Below are 18,926 nucleotides of genomic sequence, written 5' to 3'. Positions count from 1 at the left end.
AAAGTTATTGATAATGGGAGGAATTAAGACTTACCCTTAGGCTTGAACATTAGGAAATTGATTATAGATTGGGTGAGTTTTTGAGTCTATGACAGACATAGAGTAGTATGAATGTCTATAGATTCGTTACCTTACAAATTATGCATACGTGATAGATTGAGAACGTACAGATGCCTTGAGGTAAGTAAAAGTGTTGGAGAAGTAGCTTGCCCGACTTCGGTTCTTTGGTGGAGGTAGGTTATCGTTTATTCTATTTGATAGATAGACTCTTAATAGTGATTGATATGCATTGAATGATATTGTGAAGCTTTCTATGTACTTGATTGTGTAACTTGGTTGTGCGGTTTGTGATTGGTTTGAAATCTTGAGACCATAGAATTTATAATCTTGAACCCTCTCTATCGAAGTGATGCCTTGAATAAAGAAGGTTTGATGAAATATTGTTAATGAATTGAAAAGTGGTGATAATAAATGATAAATTAATGATATTATTGGATCGGAGTGTCACGTTCCGACACGGTATTATTGGATCGGAGTGTCACGTTCTGATACGGTATAATTGGATCGGAGTGTCACGACACGGTAACATGAAAGGAAAAAGATATTGAATTAACTTAATGTACTCAATCTCAAAAAACTCAATTCCAAAATTAGTTTGGTTTGGAGGCATGAGTCCTCATGTGTGATCTTGATCATGTTGACTGATTACATACTTACTTTAGTGTTGTTGACAGTGGTTCATTTGTTTGTTGCTTGCCACCTGCTAAGTATCATAGTTGATTTTATACTATTATTCATTACATATTAGTTTCTATTTTGGGTTGGCCGATGATATCTACTCAGTACATGTTGTCCTGTACTGAGCCCTACTTGTGTTTTTCTTTGTTTTTTTTTGTGGAGTGCAGCGAGTGTATCAGTGACTAGCCAATCTCCAGCACATCAGGTTCCAGGGTGAGCTATTTATTCCAGCTCGTGTTGAATTCTCTTGGTCATGGCATGATGTCCTTAGTTTTCGGACATAAACTATTTTATTCATTTATTTTGGTGTCTTTAATACTCTTAGACTTAGTATTTGAAGATTAGATGTCCTTGAGGTGGTGACTTTCAGATTTTGGGGATAATAAGTGTTAGGCTTTAGAGGTTTATTTGATTGGTTACTTTAATAAGTTTTGAGCTTCCGGGTTATTGTTGTTATTCACAGTTGAATTATTGATATATGCTGGGGTTTGGATTCCTTGGTTCGCCCACTTAGGAGGTTAAGTGTAGGTGCCACTCACGACTCATTTTGGATCGTGACAAACTTGGTATCAGAGTGTTAGGTTCGGTGATCTCATCACACAAGGACAAGTCTGGTAGAGTCTTGCGGAACAGTACGGGGACGCCTTTACTTTTCTTTGAGAGACTATAGAACTTTAGGAAAACTTGATTCCTTCTTTCTTTCGTGCTACTACTTGAACCCAATTGGTATCTAGGTGATACAAATTGGTATATGAACTTCTTCACTCTATTTCACATATGGTTAGTGATAGAGTATTAGAAGTTGAAACAACAACATCAGGAAAAAAAAATGAGTCCTTAAAAAAGGTATATTTTCTCGATTAACTACAGGGCCTGTAATGACTAGTGATCAGCATGATTTTTTTTATTAATTTCATAAAGTTGAAACCTTTATTCTTCATGGGTACTGATTATGAAGATGCTTATGCTTTCATTGTTGATTGTTTTGAGCTGCTTCATAAAATGAATATAGTGGAGAGTCTTAGTGTTTCGTTTGTGACATGCTAGTTTTATGGAGATGCCAGAATGTGGTGGCGGTCTCATGTTGAGTGCTGACCAATAAAGGCATTACCTAAGACTTGGGAAGCATTTTCTAACTTTTTCATGGTGAAGTGCATATCCCGTACTTTGAGGGATAAGAGGTAGAGGGGGTGAATCTAGATGACTTTGCCAAGGTGACAACATTCAAGAAGTTTCATAAGGGAAGGCCAGATAATGAACACCATTACTTGGAAAATATTGTTAGTGAAGTTGTCGTAACATATATAGGTTGCTTAGCGAATGATGAAATCATGTTTGCCAAGTGAAGTCGGAATCACTACTAGTATTTTATAGATTAAGTGTATACCAAAGAGGATCATGATACGACTATTAGAACAATACTGATGATTACTTGAATAGAGTTATGAAGTGTGTTACTTTTGTTATCGACCTGATCTAAGAAAGAATGCAACATTGCTGAGAGGAGAGACATAATGGATTTGATAATGTTTTATAGTTATTCAATGGGTAGAATTGTGTGAGCTATTCAGGTACGATCTTCTTGAAAGGTATGTTGTGTGATGGTTCTAACAGACTTTCACGATGTGGTTCTAGTGTTATATGAAATGAATACGTTGATTGTCATGTGGGGATACTAACTACTTAAGGAGTTATCTATTGAATGATATATTCAGATAATGAGATTTAGTGTTGCATTGATCACATTTAAGAAACCAACTAGTTTGTTGCTACGGACGCTTAGGTTAAGCACTGTTTTGAGGAAGTTTTTAGTGGTGGACCTTTGCTACGATATTAATGCATTAGGTAGTGAAGTCTATCTTGACGGTTTTAGGACTAGTGATTTTATCTTAAATTCCAAAGGAGTGGATTGATACCGGAATGACAACCTTATGTATAAACAAAGTCAGTGAGTATACTTGGGTGAATGCAATTGTAGATTTTAGTTAGAAAGTATGTATAAAATATGAATTAGTCCTTTGGATCTGATCTATATAACTGAGTTGAGGTGTTATGTCGATGAAAATGATGACTTCGTGGTGATGACAAGGGCATGTTGAGAATCATGGTAATACGAGTTAGTGATGGATTGTGATTGATATGCAACTATATAATACAAATTGTTGATTAAATAAATTTTGTATGGTAATAATTACTTGTGAGTATCTAAGGTTGCGATTTTCTACTATTTAGTGAGTAGCGAGGTTGTATGGAAAGGTTTGAGAGATGTTGGGGCACCACAAGATTAGAATTTAAAGAAGCTAGAGTCATAATGAAAATGAATAAAATTAGTGGAATGAGTGTAGCCTTCGAAAAGGGGTGAGAGTAAGAATATTTTCTCCAGTTGCAAGTACTTAAGAGGTATCTTAAAAAGGATTGAGAATTGGGTTCAAAGATGTGTAATTTCATTCGTTTTGCTCTGGTTATGGTAATAGGGTCATGTGTTCATCGGTTAAAAAACTAATGGATAAGACTTGACAAAGAAGTGTACATACGTCCAGCTCGAGTGTGATGATAAATTCTTTTGTGGTTTGAGTTTGCAAATGAGTACATTTGGATTTTTAGTGAAGGATATGGTAAGATCGATGGAGAGGCGATTAATGATAAGCCAATATACATAAATTCATAAAAGTCTTCAAGGTATGAGCTACTATTGATAGATAAGGGGATTGGATTACACAATTGGCTTCACAATTCAATTGTTTTTTTGTAAGTCTACATTCGTAGTGGTATATTTTTGCAAGATATGATTTTGTAAGATAAGAAATGATCGTTCAATTAGGTATTGAGTATATGGAAGGACTTATGCATGATTTTGGTCATAAAGTTTGTTACTTTTGATTTTTTAATGGACACAAGCAAAGTTTTCAGTTAAAAGTGTTGGGTTAGAGTATAAGGTAAAATGTCATGGGTTGTTGGTAAAAGAATGAGATCGGTAAGCGAGCTAGAGAAATTAACAAGAGTTTGATATATTGAAGGGTTGAGATATTTAGAATTTTACACCTTCGAAAGAATTTGAGAAAAGTGAACGAATAAGACCTCTCGTATATTCCCTTGGGGTGTAGTTGAAAGTTGTATTGATTTTTTCCTATGAGTTTAGATATGATTGTGAGATGTGAACTTGTTCGATACAGACTTACTAGAAGTTTATCATCGACTTTTATAAAGATTGAGTTTTGGTTTGGGTGACAAGCAGTAAGGTATGGAAAATTTAGAGTTCTACGTGGGTTATATTGCTCAAATTATGATAGATGAATTAAGAATGATGCACAAGGTGATATATAATTCTACATGGTTATTAAGAATTTAGAGTTGGATTAATACTACTCTATTGATGGGACTACATAGAATGTTATGATGCGTTACATAGACATTTGATGGTGAATAGAGGTTATGAGTTTATAGGATACATAATAATTTGAGTGACCAATAATTTCCCTAAGTATTTGCATGATGTATGTGATAGTTTAGAATGGTAGCTAAAGCAAGGTATGTGGAAGTGGTGTGACGTTGACTTTGGGTGTGATTTAATAGTTTTATCTCTATGGAAAGGTACTATCAAATTTTAAATTAGTGCTATTATTCTTGTTTGGGACTCGTATTTGTTGTGAAATGCTTAAATAAAAAGAGAGATAGCCATAGTTTGAACATGTATTTGATAAGAATACTTTGATACTAATGATGGTTTGGGAGTAAGGTAGATTGTTATACCCCATTTTAACCAAGGTGAAATTATTGTACAACATATTGGTGATTTCCAAATTAATTAACTTAAGAAGTCGCCACCTAATTATTTTTAAGGTAAATTAGGATACCTAAATTATTAACTAAGTAATACTAAAATGACTTCAATTAAATGGTCTACTAACTTAAAATGATTCTAGGTAAGGGTTCTAGTTATCCTAAAGGGAAGGGGTAAGGCATCCTTTAAGATTCGTTAAAAATACGATTACCGACCAAACTTAGGTTAATTAATTTTTTTAAAAAAAGATATGAGTGCTAAAGATTAAGTAATTGAGTAGCCAAGTTGGAAAACATTATTTATTTTAAAGCTCTTATTATAATTGTATTAGAGTGAAAAAGATTTAAGGAAGAGTGAATTCTTTAGATCCATGTAGATAAATCCATGACTAAAAATAAGTACAAAAAAAAAATAGACACTTGTTCATTGATTGACAAGGTACTCCCGTTAGAAAAAGTTTAAGAAAAAAAAGGTTTAGAACAAGATATTTTCTTTATAAGACATTGCCAAGTTTGAACAAAACTTGAAAAATTAGTGAGTTTAAAGTGATGGAAAATGAAGTGTTTAAAAAGATTTTTTCAAGTGAAGTAATAAAAACTAAAGTAACTAATAGGTTTATTTCTAGCTAAAGGTACCCAAACCCAAACATCTATATTAAGTTACCTATTTGAAAATTCAAAGATAAAAACATCTTCAAGTCACGTAAACTAGTGTAACATGTAAAGAAAACATGTAAACAAATAATGAAAAAAATGTAAGTAGCCATTAGTGACTCCAAGACAGGGCCATTAATTTTTGCTTGCAATTTCGAATGGTCAAGTATGTAGTGAAAACTCCTTGTGCGGGTATGAGGATAATGTTGAGTCTATGAGACTCGATTTTGCGAGAGTCCTTAATCGGGACTCCATTTTTGTTCCAAAGTATTCATGCAAATAAAGAGAAGATAAAATGAATTAGTAAGATATTCGACTTTAAGCAATATTATAAAAATAGATAATACTAATTAAGTAACATCATACATCAAATATAATATTTAACATATAAAGCTTACTAATGCTGAACAAAAAAAAAAAACTCAAACTAAGATATTAAGACATTTTAAGTAGCCCTTACGAAACACTTGGAAGAAAATAAAAAAAAATCCAACTGTACTAACTAATGAATTAAACAAAAGGATTTAAAATCTATATTTTATACACAGAGATGATATCGGAATCTTAGATAACATGCCAAGGATCATGATCTTTCTTACTCTAACAAAAAAAAAAATAAAAAAAAAATAAAGACATAAAGCAAATTAAAAATAACCTGCATATCATTTCTAAAAAATAATCAACAACAAATATCAACTCTTTTTAGCATACTTTTAAAAAGTAAGAAAAAACACAAGCTAGAAAATTTTATCATATAAAAGACGTCAGAGGGACATTAACTAACAAGAAAAATGATCTCGAGTAATATTATCAAGTTGTCTAATACGCCAAAAAAAAAACACACAGCTTAAGAGCTATACAGATCTCAAAAATAATTCATTGCCATTATGACTAAACTAAGTAGAATTATTTGCAAAGAACATGATTTATCTTTCTAATAAGATATGAAATCAACCCATTAATATTAACTATAAGGAGATTATCATTATCTAGAGAGATATGACATCAAACAAGATTTGAGATTTTAATATGACATTACTTACAATTTTGAAAAGAAACACATACATAATACATACATGTCTGCTAAAAGGAAATATAACAGGAAATAAGCTTAACAAAAATTCTCATCATGTATAATGGAAAACTACATCCAGTATGCTTGCAATTACTTCCTAGGAAACGAGTAGCTTGCGACAGAACTTCAAGATTGGTTACCAAGTGAAGACATAGGAGATCATTAAATCATAACAACACTAACTTGACTAAAAATAAAGATTTAAACACAAAAAGAAATCATTTCTTAGCTACAAGATGATTGAACATGAAAGAGGGAGGACTTTCGATTATTACGAGTCTTGAACTAAGCCGAAACACATCTGAAACGTTATTCTTATTATAGCTAAAATGAGCAAAGATTGCTACGACATATGTAACATTTTAATATAGTAACAAAGAAAACAGAGAGAACAGGGAATGAATTTACCTGTTATAGGGCAGTGAACAAGGGCACTTCGATCCAAGGTCAAACTTCGAACAACAACGAACTCAAATAAGCTTCCAAAATAGAGCTTCGTCCAAGATCAGGAGAGAATATAAAGGAAATATTTTAGAACAAAAACAGTAGCTAGCAGTACTCTGGTGCAATGGAAAAAGCTAAAAAGAAGTTGAACATCTGTTCTAGAGGTAAAAAAAAAAATGAAATCCCCCCTAAAGATAGGGTTGAATGCGAGTATTTATAGGCGATTTAGAGTTAGGGCTGTGTTTTGGGCGGGATTTTAAAATTTCAGATTTTTGAACTTGGTCAAGATAACCGTTCAAACTTGAATGACGTGAGTAGTTGAACATAGCAGCCTTCACGCTATTGATATGCATATATCACAGAAATGGGGTAGTTGAGCTCTGTCAATGGTTGATAGACCTTGTTGTTCTTTTTTTTTTTTCTGAAAATGGGAGAGAAGAAGAGAGATGAGGCAGTTGTTGTTCTCTCAATATTAGGTCCAAATTTGGGCTGAAAATTTTGTTTTTGGGCTCGATTTTTTTGGGCTATTTTTGGATATTTTGATACAAAACAATGGTTGAAGCGTTTTGGTCTATTTTGGAGGCTTTGGACCGAATTTTGGGCTTCTTTCAGACAGATTTTAGTGTAGCAAATGGGCTGAAATGTTGGTCTGATTTGAGGGGTTTTGGGCCGAATTTCTTAGCCTTTTCCTTTCTTCTTTTAAATTATTTTGGGCTTCTTACTTTATAATTAATATAAAATATACCATAAGATGACAACTAATAATTTACGTAATAAAACATCGCTAATATAAAATATATGTGCAAAATATTGACTTAAATTAAGTTAATAAATACGAAACTAGAAATAAGATGACGACAATTGATTATTTAAAAAAAAAGGTATAGAAAGTGATAACAATCATCTCGACAATAAACGTATAATTTTAATAGATAAATAGTTGTAATAGTAAAAATAGTTGTGAAAAAGAATTATTTTATATGTTATCAAATTAGAAGCTCGAAAACAATAAATTAGAAGAAAGGAGGGTCAAAATTGGGTGTCAACATAGATGATCAGTGTGGTTATGATGTTTTGTTAGTATTTAGAGTGTTGACTTCAGTGGATGTGGGGTTCGATAAACCAAGTATGTGTGTAATTATAATAGGGACTAAATTGGTGATTGTGGGTAGCTAGAAAATCAAAGAGATAGAGTCGAATGAATGAAAATGTTGATATGGGCCCTATGGAAGGAGTATCTAGAGTTATTCGACCTTGGTTATGTACATTCTTATGTGACAAACTATTTCATTCTGGGCATGGTTTAGAGTATGATTCACTTTCTACGTCCGTGTGTGTTTTCACTTCTATGGGTGAGTCCCTAGTAGTGGATTGTGTGTACCGATTCTGTGATTGTCCTCCTGGTAGGATGGCATCCTTGGTTAGACTTGTTCATTCCAGTTATGGAAGATTTGGTATTGTTTGGGATAGCTGAAGTATATTAGTGATTCTACATGCACAACTTTGCTTATGAGAATTAATAGGAGAGCTACCTTGAAAACTTACAATTTTTCGATAGACTTAAGATTTATCTCATCATCGGTATCATGTTTTGGCTATGTGTGATTTAATGTGGGGACCATGGGGTCTAGTTTTGTCATTCTTAAGGTTTGTCTATAATAGCTACTAATCTAGCATTTCGACAGTGTTGTTAGAGGTTCTGTATGTTTGGGTGTATTTCTCGATGGTGGTCACTTGATCATTTTCATTTTTGGATCAGATGAGTTTGATTCTCCAAGGTGATTACTTGTTGTCTAAAGATCATATTTTTATAGCTTAAGCTCGAGGAAATATTTTGTTGTGAGGATGTAATCTTGATAAGATCTATGATGGTTTGTGCATTATGAGTGTGCGGTGGCTGGTTCAGGTTCACTCATGATTGTAGCCAATATTGATTCAGGATTGATGTTAGAAAATATTTTTCTTGATGGTCTTGTCAAGATCTAGTGGAAGAATCGATCAGTTGAAGAGTCCACTCCAGAGACTGATATGCACAGAAGATATCCACTTCTTTTTATCTAGTCAAGTACCCGGCCTTACCCTAACCTTCTTTTGATCGTTCGAGGACGAACGATGGGTAAATTGGTATCTAATGTAACGACCCTTTAGGTCGTTATGAGTACTAGAGCTTTTTAGTGTATAAAAGACTATTTCGATAGATTTTAAATGTGTATTTTGGATTATTCGTAACTATAATTATAAAATTAGTTGGGTAGTTTTAATAATTTATTTAATTGATGGTTAAAGAAAATAATTAAAATTAGTAGTAGGTGACTTTTATCATTATTTTTATGATTAGTCAGGTATATTAATTAGGGTAATAAACAATACGTAGAGAAGAAGGAAAAGTAGGTGAGAGAACTGAAAGTGGCGTAGACGAAAGAGAAAGGGCCGACGGCGGCTTCAGGTGAGCAAAATTATTGAACTTTGAATATTGAGATTGTTAGTGATATAAATTTATATAATAATAATAGTATGGTTATATTTATGATGAGAAGGCTGCATGACAACTGGTGAGATAGAAAATATATTTTGACTTTAGATGACAATGTTTGATCGGTTTGAGGTTTCATTATTTAATTATTATATTATTGCTTTATATCAGATTTGTTTTATAATTACAATAATATTGGGTGTGAAAGGAAATTAGATGAATTGAGTTGGAAAAATTAGAAACAAAGTCACGGTGCCTTGAGGGAATAATATAATGGTTTGGAAAAGTTAGAAACAAAGTCACAATTCAATTTTTTGTTTTGTAAGTCTACATTCGTAGTGGTATATTTTGTCAAGATATGATTTTATAAGATAAGAAATGATCGTTGAATCGGGTATTGAGTATTTGGAAGGACTTATGCATGATTTTGGTCATAAAGTTTGTTACTTTTGATTTTTAAAGGACACAAGCAAAGGTTTCAGTTAAAAGTGTTGGTTTAGAGTATAAGGTAAAATGTCATGCGCTGTTGGTAAAATAATGAGATCGGTAAGCGAGCTAGAGAAATTAACAAGAGTCTGATATATTGAAGGGTCGAGATATTTAGAATTTTACACCTTGGGAAGAATTTGAGAAAACTGAAGTAATAAGACCTCTCGTATAAACCCTTGGGGTGTAGTTGAAGGTTGTATTAATTTTTGCCTATGAGTTTAGATATGATTGTAAGATGTGATCTTGTTCGGTACAGACTTACTAGGAGTTTATCATCGACTTTTATAAAGATTGAGTTTTGGTTTGGGTGACAAACAGTAAGGTGTGAAAACTTAGAGTATTACGTGGGGTTACATTGCTCAAATTATGATAGATGACTTAAGAATGATGCACAAGATGATATATAATTCTACATGGTTATTAAGAATTAAAGTTGGATTAATACTACTCTATTGATGGAACTACGTAGAATGTTATGATACGTTACATAGACATTTGATGGTGAATAGAGGTTATGAGCTTATAGTATACAGAATAATTTGAGTGACCAAGAATTTCCCTAAGTATTGGCATGATGTATGTGATGGTTTAGAATGGTAGCTAAAGCATGGTATGTGGAAGTGGTGTGACGTTGACTTTGGGTGTGATTTAATAGTTTTATCTCGATGGAAAGGTACTATCAAATTTTAAATTAGTGTTATTAGCCTTTTTTGGGACTCGTATTTGTCATGAAATGCTTAAATAGAAAGAGAGATAGCCATAGTTTGAACATTTATTTGATAAGAATACTTTGATACTAATGATGGTTAATTGGGAGAAAGGTAGATGATCGTTGTGGTTATGATGTTTTGTTAGTATTAAGAGTGTTGACTTCAGTGGATGTGGGGTTCGATAAATCAAGTATGTGTGTAATTATAATAGGGACTAAATTGGTGATTGTGGGTAGCTAGAAAATCAAAGATATAGAGTCGGATGAATGAAAATGTTTGATATGGGCCTTATGGAAGGAGTATCTAGAGTTATTCGACCTTGGTTATGTACATTCTTATGTGACAAACTATTTCATTTTGGGCATGGTTTAGAGTATGATTCACTTTCTACGTCCGTGTGTGTTTTCACTTCTATGGGTGAGTTCCTAGTAGTGGATTGTGTGTACCGATTCTGTGATTGTCCTCCTGGTAGGGTGGTGACACGCCCCGAGCCTACACCCTGGACGTGGCCGGCACTCGAAGACCATTGCTGGTCCCCAAGCGAACCCTCATCCTGGCTGACTCCAAGCGGAATACTAACTTAAGCACACAAGAGCTTAAAACTGAAAAAAAGAGTTTATAAACTCAACTTTACAAATCTTTAACTCAAAAGAAAACTCTGTATAATAGAATATATATACAACTCGCCATAAAAGGCAACTTTAGTCTTCAAAACATTTAACAAAATAAATGAAGAGACTTCTGAAACTCTATTGTCTATCTATGAAGCCTCTAACTGATAAAGATGGAAGCCGGGACAAAACCCACAACCCCCTAACAACCGATACAACTGAAAGGTAAATGAAATCCTCCGGAAGCAAAGAGGCTTGTCATAGCTAACTGGAACTCCCGGATGTATCAACGAATCTCCTGTTGATGATCCTGTATACCTGTGTCTGCATCATAAAAAGATGCAGGCCAAACGGCTCAGTACGTGGAATGTACGAGTATGTAAGCTGGAAAGCTAAACAACATAGGCTAGAAGAAAAACTGGAATAAACTGAACAACTTACCTCTTTTCAAACTTTCTCAACTCAAGGAATACTCAAAACTACTCAAACTTACTCAACTCAGAAGATAGATACTGGACTCAGAGACAGATACTCAACTCAAAGATATATACTCAACTCAAAGATAGATACTCAACTCAAGATAGATACTCAACTCAAGATATATACTCAACTCAAGATATATACTTAACTCAAGATATATACTTAACTCAAAGATACTTAACTCAAGGATACTCGACTCTTGAATAACTGAACTCAACCTGACTGACTTCTTTCAATATAAGGCAATTTAAAACAAGTGCGATATAAAGAAAGACTGTTTAAAACATGCTATAAACTCTGTGTGTATACAAGGATACAATAAGCCTGAGATGTATATAGAAATACAATTGAACTGATGTATATAAAATACAATAATTTCTGTGTATAAAAATACAATAACTGCTGTGGGAGTTTCTCTAACCGACAACCATCACATAAGAGCTATAGTGATGATACAGCGATCGACCTCACGCTGCCAGAGCATCTTATACCCGGCCAAAGGTATAAGACCTGAACTGCCTAATGGATCCACTAGTCTAATCTGAAAAGGATTCATCTAAAAAGTATGATCCTTTTCTACCCATGGTGGCTAACATGGTTCTATGGGGGCTGTGGGTTCTTTGAACGCTCCCCCAATTCGGTGCTCGATACTACTCCCAAAAATGTACTGGCTCTTATGTTTTTAAAACATATGTTTTCCTGCTGATATGAGATAATTACTCAAAAACTAGCTCGAAGGCTCTTTTGGAAATCTCAGTTTCCAACCTTGTTTAAATGTAAAAACATTTCTTTAAAACTTCTTTGGGAATACATAGTTCCCTAATAACTTTGAGAAAATGAACTCAACTCTTTACTCTTTACTTTACTTGAAACTCTTTACTTTACTTGAACTCTTGGCTTGATGTGAAACTCTTAACTTAACATGAAACTCTTAACTTTTGACTTGACTTGAAACTCAATACTTTTCACTCGACTTGAAACTCTATACTTAACTTGGAACTCTATACTAACTTGGAACTTGAGCCTTAGAATGAAGTTAAAACGTTCAATGAAGACTCTTGAAAAGTTTGAAGACTTGCTTTGACTTACTTAACTTCTAAACTTAACTTCTAACTTCACTTGACTTGGAAACTAACTTCACTTGAATTGGAATCTAACTTCACTTGAATTGGATTATGAACTCAAGGGTAATGATTTGTGTTTGGAAAGACCCCATGATGATTAGGAATAATTTAGGACAGCTAGACTTAAGAAAAAAAATTCGAAATTTAATTCTAAAAACAGAACAGATTCTGTTCACAGAGGGAACACAGCTGCAACGCAGACTTGCTTCAGGCAAGCTGCCCAACTTTTCTCCTTCATGTTGCCAACTCTAAACCCTCTCAACCTCAAAGGTTCTTTTCCCAAACACTTGGGGTCATAAACCCCTCAACATACAGTGGATTCCACTAAAAAACGCAACCAGATCCTGTCCCAAATCAGCAAGAACTTCAACAACACAACCAACAACTTCAACAACCAAAATAAATCTTTTCTTGGAATTAAAAACGAGTTGGTGTGTGGGGGTATGAACCAACCAACACTAAGGATCATAAAATCCCTCAATATACAATAGGTTTCAGCTCAAGAACACAACCAAATCATGTCCCACAACCAACAATAACTTCCACAACACAACTAACAACATCAACAACAACTAACAACTTCAACAACTTCAACAACAAATCCAATCTTTTCTCAAATCATAAAATGAGCTTGGTGTGTGGGGGAAAGGATCAACCCACACTAAAGAACTCACATACCTTGATAGGGATCACCCCCGACGAAATTCCACGACGGAAACTTGTTGATCTCCTCTTTCTCCTCTTCTTCTCTTCTTCTTCTCTTCTTCACTCTCAAGAACCCTAACTTTCTCTCTTTTAAAATGGAACAAAAATGATCCACAAACAGCCTAACACAACAATATAACCTCAAAAGAAATGATTTGTGAAAAGACCAAAATGCCCTTAAATTTCCGGACGGACTCCCTGCCAACTGCCCAACTTTCAAAGGGCATAACTCGCTCATACAAACTCGGAATCGAGAAAACTCGGTGGCGTTGGAAAGATCGTTCCACAAGCTTCACAACCATAACTGGAACTACTCCTAAATCATCCTGAGCTAGGAGTTACGACTGCTCAAAGTTGGCCAAAAACTCACTGATTTCCACACTTAGCCAAATTTTCCAGATTCGGAATTTTTCCAAAAAAATGACTACTTCAAATTTCAAGCTTTTCCATAGTTATTTCAAATTGCCGGATGTTACAGGTGGCATCCTTGGTTAGACTTGTTCATTCTAGTTATGAAAGATTTGGTGTTGTTTGGGTTAGTTGAAGTATACTAGTGATTCTACATGCACATCTTTGCTTATGAGAATTTATAGCATAGCTACCATAAAAATTTACAGTTTTTCGATAGACTTAAGATTTATCTCATCATCGGTATCATTAACTTATGAGAATTTATAGGATAGCTACCATGAAAACAGTGACAAGTAAAAATGAACAAAGGAAGTATTTTTATTAACTTATTAAGAATATAAATATTTTGGAAAAAGTGTATCATTTAGTAATTTTTTTATTAAATAAAATTTTCTTTAGTTAAATAAATTTCAAATTAAAAAACATCATTTATGTCTTTTTAGTTATGTAAAATATTATTTATTTCAAAACAAAATAAAAATATAAAGTAACACTTATTTTAAATAAAGAAAAAGTATATAAAAGTATAATTGCTTAGAAGTTGGGATAGATATAGACGAAGAACCGTTTTTGTATCGACGACTATATATTATACATTATAAATATAGAGAGAAAAGGGAAATCATATATAAAATATATAACGCAACTTTGTATCTTTTGGTTTTCTTTATTTTTTATAAGATTGTTTTTACTAATATATTTTCTTTTCAAACTGATTTTGATATGCCTTATTTGAGTCGAGCGTGTATTATTTATTTTTTAAAAATAAGTTAGGGGAAATGGAGAAGGACATTACTGAGTGGTAAATTGAACACTTACAAAAAGTTTAGATAATCAACTAACTTAGCTGTTAAAATTTTCAATTGTTAATATTTATATTCTAAAAATATATAAAAGGTTTATGGTGTAGACATATTGTCCAACTATAAAAGGACATAGAGATTCATGTTAATAATGAACCACACACACTTCATCTTTGTAAGATATCATTTGAGAGAGAAGAGAAAATGAGTCTTGAAGGAAAGTTGGTTTCAGAGATAAATATTAAGTGTGATGGAGATGTATTTCATGAGATTTTTAGGCATAGACCACATCATATTTTAACTATGAGTTCTGATAAAGTACAAAATGTGGATATTCATGAAGGTGAGCGGGGTACTGTTGGCTCTGTCATTTTTTGGAATTTTACCCATGGTAAGTTGCCACCACTTTTATACCACTTCAACTTCTTGTTATAGTGATCAGAAGTGAATTTCGATTTTAAAGTTTATAAAATTCTATAATGATCTTGAGTAGTTAACATAAAATAATACTTTAACTTACTTGAGTAGTCCATAATAATATATTTACAAATATTATTTTGAATTTTTGATACTGAAGGCAGCTAACTTTTGAGGTTGAATTAGATTGAAGATCCATTTAACAAATAAAAATAAGGATAATTTGAATCTACATGTACCTTAAGGGCTAGATCTGCCCTTATATTGTCAGCCTCCATTTTATGGTACTCTCTATGGTCTAAAATACGTATTGTTTAAGGTTTTTAACACATTTATTTTTAAAAAAAATGATTGGTGATCATAAATAAAGATACATGCATAAATGCATAATTTAAATATATAAAATCAAACGATAAGCTTCTTAGCCTTAAATGTATTATATTTTATAAGTTATGATTTCAGATCTATTATATTTATTATAAATTTAGTAAATATTTATGCGTAGACTTAAGATCTACATTGAAAGTATTCGATTCAGATGAATCTGATATCACAACGTTGCATCCCCATATGATCATTTGAATAAATTAACCTTATTGTTACTCAAATTACTCTTTATCTCTCCTCGGACTTTTAGATCATTTATTGGTGAAAGGGTTGAGTTGACAAAAATAATTACTTCTGCTATTTTAATATGTTTGTGTAGTTTTGATTTGATTTAGAGTTTAAAAAGTAAAGGAATTTTTTGAATCTTATGATGTTAAACTAAAGATACATAGAATATTATTCAAATGTCTTTTAATCTTGTGGTCTTAAATATGTCATGTGTAAAATTAAAATTAAAGAGATAAAAAAAAAAACATTAGTTTAAAAACAAATAAAAAAAAGAAAGGAATAGAAATAAATTAAAATGGAGGTAATAATGTTATCTTGATTTAGAGACACTTAATTTGAATCATATTGATTTACGTAAAACAATCCTTAATTCAATTAAATGGAGTATTTTTTTGCACATTAAAGATTTGTGTAAATATAATATGCATAGATGAATTCAAAATTTAAAGAGTCAATAAGTATAATTTGTTATATACACTTTATTTAAAAGTTACTAACTAAAGCTTGTGTATATTATAGATGGGAAGGAAAAGGTTGTAAAGGAAATAATTGAAGAAATAGATGAAGAAAAGAAGCTTGTTAAATTCAAGGTGATTGGAGGAGATATATTGGACTATTACAAATCATTTTACATCACTGTTCATGTTGAAACAAAGGGTGAAGACAATTTAGTTACTTGGATTTTGGAATATGAGAAGTTGAATCAAGATATTCCAGATCCTCACACACTAATGAAATTTTGTCTTGATGTTACAAAAGATATTGAGACTCATCACCTAACAGGAAAGTTAGTTTCTGAAATAAATATCAAGTCTGATGGGGATGTGTTTCATGAAATATTTAGGTATAGACCACATCATATTTCTAGTATGTCACCTAGTTATATACAAAATGTCGATATTCATGAAGGTGAATGGGGCACTGTTGGTTCTGTTATCGTTTGGAACTTCACCCATGGTAAGCCTACATCCTACTCTTTCTTGTTATTCGATGTTTCATACTTACTGACTCAATTAATCTAGATTTGTGATGCGTATGATCCATTAAAGAGAAAATGTTTCCTACTTTTCATGAAGTTTTGAGTTCGAAATCCATGATATGCATTTTAAGTTTACTATTATCTTTTTTGTTCCAATTTATGTAAAATCGTTTGATTGGATTTAAAATTTAGAGAAAGAATAAGAAAAAGATAGCTTTTTAAAGTTGTGATTCACAATAAGTTTTAGATATTTGTGTGAATATAAAATATCTCAACAATGATAAACTAAAAAATTGAAAGTTAATTTGTTTTTAAAAATATACTATTCAATAATTGAGATAGGGAAGTAATTAAACATTTTATATCTAAGTTAATTGTTCCAATACTCAGTACATGTTTTGTCTTGATTAAACAATAGGTCATAATCTAATCTTATGAAAGCTTAGACAAGTCAAAATTTATAATCACATATAAAAATAAATAATTTTTTGGATCTGTTAGTTAGATATAGACCTGACAATTAAATGAAGGGTAAAACTTTGGTTGTTTTGATTAGATAACTAAATAATAAACAAATAAAAAGTGATTTTGAATTGGACATAATGGATTGCGACAGTTGGTTAGATATAGACATGATAATTAAATGGACAAAACTTTGGTTAGTTTGATTAGGCAATTAAAATAATAAACAAATAAAAAGAGATTTTAAGACATTAAATTGTGACACATTATTTAGCTTAAATTGACATGTTCGATCCATTAACCTAATCAAATTTTCAATGAGCTATGCTTCTATGCGTTTATTAATTCGAATCATTTTAACTCGTTCAGATTCAATTCAATACTCTCATTTGATAAAAGGAATTAGTAGTATTAAATTCTTACTATATATCTTCGTTTGTAGATGGGAAAGAGAAGGTGGCAAAGGATGTAATTGAAGAAATAGATGAAGAAAAGAAGTTGGTTAAATTCAAAATGATTGGAGGAGATATATTGGAGGATTATAATTCATTTTACCTCACTGTTCATGTTGAAACAAAAGGTGAAGATAATATAGTTACTTGGATAGTGGAATATAAAAAGAAGAATTGTAATGTGCCCGATCCATTCACTTTAATGGAATTCTGCCTCAATGTCACAAAAGATATTGAGACTCACCATCTCAATTGATATATATCTATTATTTTATATATATTGTTCGAATTCTTTGAAAATATATTGAATATATATATTGCTCAAATTCTTTGAAAATATATTAACAGATGCTATACTGTCACATGTGTGACAATATTTTTAAAGAGTATGAACTAGGTGAATGCTTGGAACTAAGATGTTGTCTCAAGTCTTGTAATAACGTACGTTTGTTGTTATTAATGAGTGTGCTTTGAAATGTCTACTGCATGTAACAAGAATAAAAATAAAATAAGGCAAAATGAGTGAATATGTAATTTCTAATATATTTTGTTGTGGATTGAAAAACAGTTTGTATTTTATAATAATGCTATTGTACTTTCTTTTTTTTTTTTACTATACTTGATTTTGATATACTTTTTGTTGAACTGATGACTTATTAGAAATAATTTCTATTTTCACAAGGTTAGGGTAAGAGTAAGATCTATGAATACACCATATCTCTGGACTCGGCTAATTATGAGATTACATTCGATATATTATTTTTTATCTCCTGTATTAAGGTTAGTCCAAAAATACAGAAACAGAAAGTAGATGAAATAGACAGAATAATTTTAATTCGAGTCCACAGAAACCACTGTGTTTCCTTAAGAAATTTAATCCCCTCACTATACCCGAGGTTGCAGATTAATTCCTCCCAAGATAAAACAGATTAACCTGTTAAAGAAGTAGCGGTACCTCAAACTTCAATAACTTCAGCGAACGCAAGAACACACACAGACTCAGTCGATCGACAATTTTATTTATGTAAAAAAATGTATGCAGAGAGGAAAAAAATTTCAGTGTTAAAATCGGAAAAAACATCTCTATTTATAGACATTTACAGCAAGGAATGCGTTTGTTCAGACAATTCTATTCAGACCCATTTTTTCCAGAAGATTGTGTCTTTTGGGAAAAATAACGACTTTTCGGAACGTTATTACCGTTGCATATGAATTTCAAATAAATTCCATTGCGCCAAATTAATTTTGTTATTTAACTAACATTCAGAATTAATTTATAAGAAAAAAGAAATGAATTAACAAGATTGATTAAATAAATTGTCCAAAAATATTATCAATCAAATCATTTGCCGAATCCGAAGCCGAGGCCGAGCGAGCGACGACGACGGTGCGAGGGGGCACCTTCTTCTTAACCCTTTAAGAACTAAAGGAAGTGTTTCCTAATATAAGGACAACTATTTCCTTTCTTCTACCAATATGGTAAAAATGACTTTTCATTTGCACT

At 32.1% G+C, this 18,926-nt stretch overlaps 2 protein-coding genes across 6 annotated transcripts in view; one reads left to right on the top strand and one right to left on the bottom strand.

Annotated features, from left to right (window-relative positions):
* The window catches only part of LOC125857196 (MLP-like protein 34), a 384,557-nt gene that overhangs the window by 126,883 nt on the left and 238,748 nt on the right, over window positions 1-18,926 (top strand). For 3 of the 5 annotated variants that reach the window (XM_049536882.1, XM_049536884.1, XM_049536883.1), the window contains exons 4-5: window positions 16,120-16,486; window positions 17,413-17,679. In XM_049536882.1, coding sequence (XP_049392839.1) covers window positions 16,120-16,486; window positions 17,413-17,678 — 633 coding nt within the window. In that variant the 3' untranslated portion in view covers window position 17,679. Of the gene's footprint in view, window positions 1-16,119; window positions 16,487-17,412; window positions 17,694-18,926 lie in introns of those variants that run through there. The other 2 variants (XM_049536885.1, XM_049536886.1) reach the window with 2 other exon arrangements.
* Window positions 1-18,926, bottom strand: part of LOC125857217 (MLP-like protein 28) — a 79,199-nt gene that overhangs the window by 22,819 nt on the left and 37,454 nt on the right. The gene's annotated exons all lie outside the window — the stretch shown is intronic.

The sequence above is a fragment of the Solanum stenotomum genome, chromosome 2 (genome assembly GCF_019186545.1).
Source record: "Solanum stenotomum isolate F172 chromosome 2, ASM1918654v1, whole genome shotgun sequence".
In the NCBI taxonomy this organism is placed as follows: Eukaryota; Viridiplantae; Streptophyta; class Magnoliopsida; order Solanales; family Solanaceae; genus Solanum; species Solanum stenotomum.
This window is presented reverse-complemented; position numbering and strand designations above follow the sequence as displayed.